The sequence below is a fragment of the Cryptotermes secundus genome, unplaced genomic scaffold (genome assembly GCF_002891405.2).
Source record: "Cryptotermes secundus unplaced genomic scaffold, Csec_1.0 scaffold26, whole genome shotgun sequence".
Taxonomy (NCBI): Eukaryota; Metazoa; Arthropoda; class Insecta; order Blattodea; family Kalotermitidae; genus Cryptotermes; species Cryptotermes secundus.
The window spans coordinates 1,921,181-1,932,449 of record NW_019743656.1 but is presented as its reverse complement, the minus strand read 5'-3'; the positions used below and the strand labels follow the sequence as shown (position 1 = coordinate 1,932,449).

The 11,269-nt window shown below is 42.9% G+C and overlaps 2 protein-coding genes across 4 annotated transcripts in view; one reads left to right on the top strand and one right to left on the bottom strand.

The window, feature by feature from the left end:
- Positions 1–269: 269 nt before the first annotated feature.
- On the bottom strand, positions 270–5,412 carry LOC117283065 (titin-like). The gene is made up of 3 exons (XM_033755348.1): positions 5,335–5,412; positions 2,721–4,490; positions 270–1,644 (listed from the first exon to the last, which is right to left on the bottom strand). Exons 2-3 carry the CDS (start codon positions 4,132–4,134, stop codon positions 1,316–1,318), a joined length of 1,743 nt encoding a protein of 580 aa, XP_033611239.1. The 5' UTR covers positions 4,135–4,490; positions 5,335–5,412; the 3' UTR covers positions 270–1,315.
- Positions 5,413–5,779: 367 nt separating this feature from the next.
- The window catches only part of LOC111874173 (putative oxidoreductase GLYR1 homolog), a 93,195-nt gene continuing 87,705 nt past the window's right edge, over positions 5,780–11,269 (top strand). For all 3 annotated transcript variants that reach the window (XM_023869445.2, XM_023869444.2, XM_023869446.2), the window contains exons 1-2: positions 5,780–5,848; positions 5,950–5,986. In XM_023869445.2, coding sequence (XP_023725213.1) covers positions 5,814–5,848; positions 5,950–5,986 — 72 coding nt within the window. In that variant the 5' untranslated portion in view covers positions 5,780–5,813. The remainder of the gene's footprint in view (positions 5,849–5,949; positions 5,987–11,269) is intronic.

Genomic DNA, 11,269 nt, shown 5'->3' with positions numbered 1-11,269 from the left:
GGAACCCTTGGAGGCGCAGGCTTCTATTCAGAGGCATACGTCCACCCTAACCATGCGAGTCTTTACGTGGCAGAACAAGACTCCGCGCACACGCGATGACGACATACTGCAGTAGTGAGTAGGAGTCACGTGACCTCTGCGTTTCCGCAAGTGACGTCACATTCCCCCACCTAGTCCGTTGCTACACGACGTTCGGTAAACACCCCTTTGTCATCATGCAACAGTGGTAGCTATCACGTAACTGGTTTCTATGGAGTCCATTGCTGGGCAATCGCTCAGTAAACACATTCCAACAATATAGGCTCTTCTCTGCGTGTTCAGTGCGGAAGCTATATAACGAGAGTATCCGGCAGAACAGATATCAGTATTAGTCAGTATTGAGGAGTATTTGAGAGTGGTGGAAGCAAGCGAAGTGGAACCAGGAATACAGAAGGATGTCAAGTGAATTAGAAGACTGTGTGTGTGCGACAGTGCAGCGATGCTGCAAGTGTAATTGGATTTTTTAAACAAAATTACAAGATTATTAATTACAGTGCATGTATTCACATATTATGGAACAATATATAAAAACATCAAATTCAAATTACAAGATTATTAATTACAGTGCATGTATTCACATATTATGGAACATTATATAATAACATCAAATTCAAATTAAAAGATTATTAATTACAGTGCATGTATTCACATATTATGGAACAGTATATAAAAACATCAAGTTCAAACTGAAACATGCTGCTTAAAAAAGTTTACATCACTCATTTCTGCCAAAGTTCTCTAGAACACAGTAAATTCCTGTGCATGAAATTCTAATGGGGGAATCACCCTTCGTATATCATGCTTCCATGCAAGCCGGGCGACCTTTTCTCTGCACGTGGCCGGACGACTACGAGTCGGCTGGTCCTCCTAGCGTCGGCGGCCGTGTAACTGCCAGCCTGCAGGGTTTTCTTGCATCGGCTGATGGTGTTGCTGCTAAAGCCTCACTGTTACTGTCTGCGCTCCCAATGTAAGGACACCTGCGGCTGACTAGCGTGTCTGAGGTCCACGGTCAGCATTTGTGCCGTGTCTACTGGAAGGCATATATGATGCGGCTTACGGCGCGCTTCCAGCATGTAACAGAAATGCTTTACGGCCTCTCAGATAACCAGCAGCTCGCGGATGCGATGCTCTCTCAAGGGGGACAGCAGCCTCAACAGCTCTGGCCTCAGCTTAAGTAGGGGTCTCGTTCCAACGGAGGAGCTGGTGACCTCTACTTCCACGTCGTAACGGTGATAGCCAGCACCTGGTATGTTTCTCTCCTGAGCCATGCCACAACTCACCCTGCCAGAATCTCATTTTCGTCACGATCTAGACTGAATGGCCTCTTCGTACGGTCAATCCTGGACTTCACGTGTTTATAGTTTGGCTTCTCATTAATTATCTTGAAGGCGCTCCCATCTCGCACGAGGTGCCTATTCATGTCCCAAGACTCTACCTTGTGTCCAACTGAAGTCGTATTCGGCATGGGATTCTCGGTAATTATCTTGAAATCGCTCCCATCTCGCACAAGGTGCATACACTTGCTCCAAGAGTCTACCTTGGGTCCAACTGAAGTTGTATTCGGCATCGGCGCTATGCCCACCACAACCTTGTTGATCGGAAGTTCTGCAACAGAACAAGACCGTTATTAGTCAGCAAGTTTTCATCGCACCTTGTCATCAGAGATATATGAAAAGTTCCGCGCCGCAATTGTGAGAGGGCTGTTGAGGCAGCCGGCTGCTTCACATAAAGAAAAAAAAACGCTGTGGTTTTGTCCGTAAGCAAACTATACTGACCGAGCGACCGCCACTTGTCGGCGAAGTTAGTGCCAGTTTTAGCGGATAGAGGGTGTCACGTGGTCGGCGCAATGAATCCCCACGGCCGTTAATCTCGGTTTTCTAGACCGGAGCCTCTGTTTCCTTGGAATAGCTCCTCAACTATCCTCATGAGACTGAATGGACCCCGTTCCAGACCCAGTACTTCTCAGTAAAATGTGGTAGCACCGGGAATCGAACCCAGACCTCTAGATCTGTAGCCAGGAACTCTGACCACTAGACTACAGAGGCGGTCTCTAGCCAAGAGAATTTACACTTGCAATGCATTGCATAGATCCAAAGTAAGTCAAGTGGCTGCTGGATGTGGAACATGTATAAATACAAAGAATGTCTAAAATCAGCAATAACAACAGTGGTTACACACACGCAGTTATTCAGAGATACATCCATTCACATATGTCACATTGTCACCTCATGCTATTTGAACAACCTTAAAATCTGATACTTCAACTTATGCCATTTACACAAACTTCACATGGATGAGTCAGTATTCAGAATCCCCTGGTACCCATTAGCTAGGTGGCTGGATGGACCCCAGAGTGTGTCCAGATTCTATGAAGAGGAGAAAAATCTCTGAATGCATGGAATCAAACCTGGACCATCCAGCCTGTAGACCACTGCTATACAAAATAACCTATCTCGACTTCAGTTGGGTGTATGCTAATATGAATTTGGAGCTATGCTTCCATTTCCCCATACTTTTTCATGGTTGGTGTTTAAAAAGTTAAATCCAGCGAACATTTCACTTTACCTTAAGAATATCTTGACGATGAAAAAAATTGTCCTTCCACATTAACTTAATGTTAACACAGGAAAATGTGTAATTTTAATGTTAGGTTAGCTGTATGGACTAGGAAATCTACTCACTCTTTTTATGTGCTGCAAAAACTGCAGGCTCGAATTTCTGTCTTCTTCTATCAGGGACACGTGTTGCAGGGCACCCCTGTAGCTTGGGTGTCCTACCACGGGTGGTCAGTTCGTTGTGTTTCTGCAGTGGTCTACCGACCACCTCCTGTTCCTCATGGATTGTGGAAACTGTTTGTGTCTTAACAGAGATACATGTTGCAGGGCACCCCTGTAACTTTGGTGTCGTACTGCGGGTGGTCAGTTCCTTGTTATTCTGCAGGGGTCTCTCGACCACCTCCTGTTCCTCATGGATTGTGGAAACTGTTTGTGTCTTAACAGAGATACATGTTGCAGGGCACCCCTGTAACTTTGGTGTCATACTGCGGGTGGTCAGTTCCTTGTTATTCTGCAGGGGTCTATCGACCACCTCCTGTTCCTCATGGATTGTAGGAACTGTTGGTGTTTTAACAGGGATACATGTTGCAGGGCACCCCTGTAACTTTGGTGTCATACTGCGGGTGGTCAGTTCCTTGTTCTTCTCCAGGGGTCTCTCGACCACCTCCTGTTCCTCATGGATTGTAGGAACTGTTTGTGTTTTAACAGGGATACATGTTGCAGGGCACCCCTGTAACTTTGGTGTCATACTGCGGGTGGTCAGTTCCGTGTTCTTCTCCAGGGGTCTATCGACCACCTCCTGTTCCTCATTGATTGTAGAAACTGTTTGTTTTTTAACAGGGATACATGTTGCAGGGCACCCCTGTAACTTTGGTGTCATACTGCGGGTGGTCAGTTCCTTGTTCTTCTCCAGGGGTCTATCGACCACCTCCTGTTCCTCATGGATTGTAGGAACTGTTGGTGTTTTAACAGGGATACGTGTCGCAGGGCACCCCTGTAACTTTGGTGTCGTCCTGCGGGTGGTCAGTTCCTTGTTCTTCTGCAGGAGTCTATCGACCACCACCTCTTCATCATGGATTGTAGGAACTGTTTGTGTTTTAACGGGGATATGTGTTGCAGGCCACCCTTGTAACTTTGGTGTCATACTGCGGGTGGTCAGTTCCTTGTTCTTCTCCAGGGGTTTCTCGACCACCTCCTGTTCCTCATGGATTGTAGGAACTGTTGGTGTTTTAACAGGGATACGTGTCACAGGGCACCCCTGTAACTTTGATGTCATCCTGCGGGTGGTCAGTTCCTTGTTCTTCTGCAGGGGTCTATCGACCACCACCTCTTCCTCATGGATTGTAGGAACTATTTGTGTTTTAACAGGGATACATGTTGCAGGGCACCCCTGTAACTTTGGTGTCGTCCTGCGGGTGGTCAGTTCCTTGTTCTTCTGCAGGAGTCTATCGACCACCACCTCTTCATCATGGATTGTAGGAACTGTTTGTGTTTTAACGGGGATATGTGTTGCAGGCCACCCTTGTAACTTTGGTGTCATACTGCGGGTGGTCAGTTCCTTGTTCTTCTCCAGGGGTCTATCGACCACCTCCTGTTCCTCATGGATTGTAGGAACTGTTTGTTTTTTAACAGGGATACATGTTGCAGGGCACCCCTGTAACTTGGTGTCGTACTGCGGGTGGTCAGTTCCTTGTTCTTCCCCAGGGGTCTATCGACCACCACCTGTTCCACATGGATTGTAGGAACTGTTTGTGTTTTAACAGGGATACATGTTGCAGGGCACTCCTGTAATTTTGGTGTCGTACTGCGGGTGGTCAGTTCCTTGTTCTTCTCCAGGGCTCTATTAACCACCACCTGTTCCTCATGGATTGTTGAATGACATGTCCGTATATACAACTAGAACAACAACAACAATAATAATAATAATAATAAGTACAACAAGAAACTGGTTTTCCAAAGTGATTAAGGTGTCTTTGTTGTCAAGAAAAATGGGAACCAAACGTTATATGTGACACTTTATTAGTATGAGATGTTTGTTATTTTGCCTTATCCTGTATAGGCTGTGCAATATAAAAACTTGGTTATGACAGAAACACTGCTGTTGATCTCTGTGAATAAAAGTTAACCACACTGAAGAATGAAGTTCATATAAATGGTATTTAAAATTTGACTTTTATCTCACAGAAGACATACTCTTTCTCCATGACAAAACTAAACTAGATAGACTTGAAAGGATTCTGATGATGGTGTATACTGTACTTCTTTTGGCTTGTTTCGGACTTCATCCATCGTCTGGTATGTAAAAGACAAAAGATCACAAGGTTTCAGAGACTGGATCTGTCTCCATCCCCAGGTGGGTAGGGAAGGATAAACCTACTCAGTTGGGCCCGTTAGAACGAGGTAGTCTGAACCACTCAATCCAGGGACTTAGTCCCACCCAACTAACAATAAAAAAGTCCCTTGTACTGCGGCCACTTCTGGCCTGTTGTACCAGCCAAAGATGATAGGTGAGGGTGATTGTGGAGCAATTAGTGGTATAAAGATTGGCAGGGGAAACCGAAGGACTCGGAGAAGACCTGCCACAGCGCTACTTTTTCCACCACAAATCCCACTTGACCAGACCCGGGATCGAACCCGGGCCGCCGCGGTAGGAAGCCAGCAACTAACCGGTTGAGTTACGGCGTGGCCCAGCACGTAGGTTAGTGATAGTGAATGTGGAGACAAATCTTAAGAAACTCACCTTTCTCAATGCACATGCAACCAGCACAAACAGGGCTGCAATTATAGTATACCACGCAAAGGGGGAGATGCCTGTCAATCCAGGCTCGGTACAGCAGATTATGCCCTATTTCTAGTAGTAATCACTACCACGGCAGTCTAGTCACTTGAACGGTGATATACCTGACCGCCACCAAGTTTAAGCCCCTTATGCCTAATGGAATGCATTCAGTGATGTGCATTACTCGCCACGATTTAAAGTTTGCAAGTAATTCAGGAACTACGTATTGTTACCAAAAGGCTTGGAGAAAGTAAAATCATAATGTGAAATAATTAAGTTCTGACTCTATGGTAATTGGAGCTTTACTTGTGTATTTTTAAACAGGGAATTTGAACATTTTTTAAATTGCGTGCAAAGTTCCTCACGAGCAGCAAGGGACGCTATACCCATAATTCTCTATACTTTCATCCGCCGCATAGTAGTTCAGTTGAGTGGAGACCATGGCGGAGGTATTTAAGATAGGTGATTTAGTGTGGTAAGTTGAAGCGGTAAAAATTGAATTCTGAGTGAATTTCAGTGATATATGTTATATATGGCTGTCTTTTAGTGTTAACTGATTGGCACATTTAATTTCAGGGCAAAAATGAAAGGATTTTCCCCTTGGCCAGGCCGGGTAAGTGTTTTATACTGTTACTGTCTAACCGTTGAAGTAGTAGTCTTCCATTAAGTACGGTTAACATGTCAGACTGGTCTAAGGTCTCAGGAAAGACAACTCCAGAGAGACGTCATGGTGTCTCCAATAAAGCCGCTAGCCAAATTTGAAAGTCTCTTATGTATAATTGATATAAATAGTCAGTGCACATGGGATGTAAACAAACTAAAAAAAAAGGGTTCATGAGAGCGGGAATTCGTACTTCTAGGTTAGGAAAGGTTGTTGCAGTAACGTGTAATGTTAGTATTGTATTTCACAGTAGCGTTCTTTATAACCATAATCGTCGCACAAATTTTGAAAACCAACACGTATAAATTTGTCTGATTTGACAACATCCGTGCGCATATTTTCGTTACGTTTTGAATGTAAGTACAGTGTGCCTTGCCCTGGTTACCAGAAATGGAGTTGTTTGAGAGTGTAACAGATCGAGTAGCGCACTTCACCAAAGAAGTCAGTGGTGTAGGACTTATGGACTTATGCTAGACATATATTCAAAGTGACACCAGTTTTATTCTCACTTTTTTAGTTTGTCAGTTTATTTTTTTTGGCAAGCATGATATAAGGTTCAAAACTGTTCTTCATGTATGATAATATAAGTTTGGGACTGAAGTCTGCACCGTATATGAAAAGATGTATTTTTACACATAAAAATTTTTATTGGTAAGGATGGGAACTTCATATATTTCTTGCTCTTATGTACTTCTTCTGTAACCTTGGGATTCCTGCCCCATCCATTTAAAAACCAAAGGGTAGTGACTCATGAAAAGCGGGATTTAAGCACTTCAGTAATGTATATAGTTGCTGAAAACTTGTTGAGAGATTGGCTTGTGTCTGCAGGAAGTACCTCGGTGTGAATTTATATTAATATTTTCGCTGATTGTTATGCGACAGTGAAATAAAAAAAAAACATTTTTGATTCATGAGTGTGTTATTGAATGATGCCGTTGAAACTGAGACTGTTAATGAAGAGGTGTTACTGAAAGAGAAGCAGTCAGTGGAATGAGAATTGACAAGGGTGACCGAAGTATTCGGAGAAAACCTGTCACAGTGTCACTTGTCCACCATAGATCCCTCATTCCCTTATCGGGGATTGAACCTGGGCTCCCACAACGGGAAGCCAGTGACTGATTGCCTGAGGTATGATATGGCCTTGTTATGCTACTATTGTGTAAATAATTTTGTGTACTCCCTACGTGTGAAAATTCCCATTTGAATCATGTATCTGATATTGATTCCAATTTGCAGTTTGAGGCTTGTGTGAGCAGTGTGATGGATTTGAGTTCTTCTTCTTGTTATGTCCATCGAGTTGCTTTTTTTTTTCTTGTCTTCGACATCTGGTTGATGTGTCAAATCGGACGATTCCTTTTTTTTTTTTTTACATATACAGCATGACATCCTCCCACGTCGTGTCTGGCATTGTTAGGACACGCCCACATTTGTGGTGCTCATTGAGTTGCTTCAGGTGAAACTTTCACATGAGATGTAGTGTGATGGAATGAACAATTAAGTGGATGTTCTTAAGTCACAGCTCTTGGGTCAGGAAAAGAATGAATACAGGTAGGAGGTTAAGGTCAGCTGCTTGCTCCTGTCATTTTATGTACATTGTACACCTTTCACTACTGAGAAAACATGAGAATTTTAAGAAGGAGAGCTGATAGGTGGAATGAAAGGCAGAATACACAAATGGCAAGTGGTGGGAGGAAAAGCGCACAGAATGAAGGTAGCTGCAATACTGTGACTGTACTCTCAGTTGTCTTACGTTCGTTGTCTCCCTCCCCCTTTTTTGAAATTCTGCTTGTGTTATTTATGTACAGTTAAGTTAACGAAGAGCACCTCTGGTCTAGTGGTCAGAGTTCCTGGCTACAGATCCAGAGGTCCTGGGTTCGATTCCTGGCGCTACCAGATTTTCTGAGAAGTAGTGGCTCTGGAATGGGGCCCATTCAGCCTCGTGAGTGTAATTGAGGAGCTACTTGAATGGAAAAGTAGCGGCTGCGGTCTAGAAAACCGAGATTAACAGCCATGGGGATTCTTTGTGCTGACCACGCGACACCCTTTGTCCGCAGAAAGTTGGCCCTAACTTTGCCGACAAGCAGCAGTTGCTCGGTCGGTATAGTTCGCTTGCGGGCTACAGGCCACGGAGTTTTTAGTTTTAAGTTAATGATGCTGACAGCAGCTCAGACGCTGTTGCTCAGAATGCGGAAGGAAATTATATAAGACCAAACCCTGCAAATATACATTTCTTTTAGCAGTATTTTTATTTGTGGTAATAAACAAATGGGTAATATTCTTTACTAGTCAAAAGAAATGTGCAGTGGGGGAAATAAACCACTGAATTCTGGCATTGAGAACAGCAGGAGAGTATTTCTGAAGTAAAGTTGTCTCTGCGCTTAATTAAACACCATGCCGTGGAGAAATATCAGGGAGGGGAGATGCATAATCTGGGCACTGAAAGGTGAGTGGTTAGCTTGAAGCCCTGCCTGTTCTATCCCTGGGGGAACAGCCTCTCATACCAGTTGGATACAAGGATTGGTGAACCTTAGGCCTGGTTAGGATTCTGGAACAGAAGTAATCTCTGGCCCCTGCCAGGAATCAAACCCAAATTCCTTAGTTGCCCATCCTGCTGCCTGAGATATGTGGGCTACAGTGCTTGTGGGAAATGTAGGTGGCAGTATGATATTTTATATTCACCATTTGGTGAGTTAGTATTGGGATATAGTACTCTATAGTTTGGTAGATAGGACTAACATTTTGGAAGAACCCACCACACCCATTTTGAGGTCAGTAGAGTGGAGACAGCAGGTTCCTTTGAGCATGATGATGTAATTCTACATCCTCCCTCACAGGAAATAAAGTAGGCATGTGATATTACCATGCTGTCTGTGTGTATGTGTCTCCTCGTTTAATCTTTTGAACTGTTGACAGGTTTTTCTCGAAATTTGGTATGAACAGTGTACCATTCCAGACTACACCAATCTTGTACTTCTTAAATTCCTACAATAAATAATAACACAGCATCACACAATACAGCGAGGTCAGAGCGACACTTAATGTAGGGAGGGTCATTCCTACAGCAATAATTAATGCAGAATTGGAGCTAGGAATAAGAAACTGTATGATAATATAATGTAAACATTACTACAAATTAGATATGAATATGAAGAAAGCTGTCTTCTGGGATGTGGCACCGTATAGAAATTGTATTAACCGACGTTTTGAAGGAATGTGTCACCACCATCTTCAGGGTGGAAGACGAGAAATCTGTGAGCAAACCAGCTAGAGTAGGTGCAACAGACTGTTAACACAATTTCTACACAGTGCCACATCCCAGGAGACGGCTCTCTTCATAGTCACCACTGTGAAAATCTCAAATATTACATAGATATGAATATGTTTGTAAGTCATCAGTTATAAACGTGGCAGCAGTATCAAACTTTGAGGTTATATTTGATAGATTTAATATGGACAGAATCTGTATATTTATGTGGTATGTTCTTTCCCAAAAGAAGTAGACAGCAGTGGTTGGTGACTTATTTATAGTTGCAAGCATTAATAGGCCTGATTTCAGCAGCATTTGATTATGTTTCCATCTGTACAAGTCTAGCATACTAACCAAAGACCTAAATGGCATTATATTGTTGTATTATGAATTTATGTTGCTTTAATGTGACACTAACAGCACAAGATTTGTAGGACTGCAAAAGACTGCGTGAAAGGAAAATAGTCATTATGAGTCCTTTAAGGAACAATGTACTATGTGTTTATATGTTAGTCCTTGACATCCTATTGCAGTGACCTTTTGTTGAATGCAGATGCAGACATCCTTACTGGAAACATAAGATTGTGGTTTTTGAGGTTATGACATCGTGTAGTTTCATGTATGGTTCCCTGCATACCCTGAGGATGGACATAACTGGTTCCTCCATAACATTGATAACTGCTTATGAAATTACATGTGTCATAATCCAGAAAACCACAATCTTAATTTTTGTCACTATGAAAACCTCAGATCTCTACCAGAAACATAGTTACAAAGATCTCCATATTTGAATCCATGCACATGCAAATGCCAGATTTTTTCAGAACTTCGCCTGCTATATATGTATGTTCCATACGCACAACATGAAATTCTTAGCAGAAGAAATTAATATTTGTAGTCAGTACCAGAACAAGAGGGGATAGCGTACTCGGTATTGCGACTGGCTATGGGCTGGACAACCGAGAGGCCAGAGTTTGAGTCCCAGTCGGGTCAAGATTTTTCACTTCTCCATCTCCAGACAGGCTCTGGAAGTCCACCCAACCTCGTATACAATAGGTACATGGGGCTCTTTCCCGGGGTTAAAGCAGCCGGGGCCTGAAGCTGACCACTCAACTCCAAATAGTGCCGAGGTCAAGAAAATGTGGATCTATACATCACTCCCCCACACGTCCTCATGGCGTAGTGCTTAATTAGTTAAGCACAGGGACAACTTCACCTTACCTCTACCAGAACAAGAGGGCGGGTTGGTACTGTGTAGTTTACTGAGGATGTCTTTGTGTAAGAAACTAAAAAAAAAAGGCATCAAATCGTGCAGTGATGGTGGAACACTGACAGAAACATTTCGATCGTACTTCAGTAATATCACTGTTCTTACATCCAAATTGCTTTACTTTCGGTCAGTAACATATTTTAAATGGTATGACAAGCAGACGGGCTGGCAAGAACCATGTCAGTGTTACAAAGTACACAGTATATTCTGTGTGTCATTTTCATTGGTAAATTATTGTGTGATATATAATTATTAATTCTGGGGCTCTTTCATGTGAATCATTTCATATTTACCTATGTTTTGGCGAACCTCTTGAACACAGAAGCCGAAAGCAGTAGGTTTCTCTGAACCTTTGGTAAATATCTTTGAGACTGCATAATGTCACTTTTTGCAAAACAGTAATCTTTTTTTTTTTTTTTTATAAGTTCCTGCCTTAAATACCTCAAACTGTCTGGAACTAAACCTTCCTCATACTAGAAACTTAAGATCCCCCCCCCAAGTAGTGTGCATATGTGAGTGAGTGGTGTCGCCGAACTGGTGCACTCAGTTAAGTGAGATTCTTCCACTCAAAATCACATCCCAAGACTCAGGTAAATTCCAGGATAGTACTTCAATTAGGCCCTGGCCACTTCCCTCCAGATCCTTTGCAATTCATCAGTTATCATATCATTTGATGCTGTATGCACCAGTTAATGACAGCATTTTGAAATAACCCACA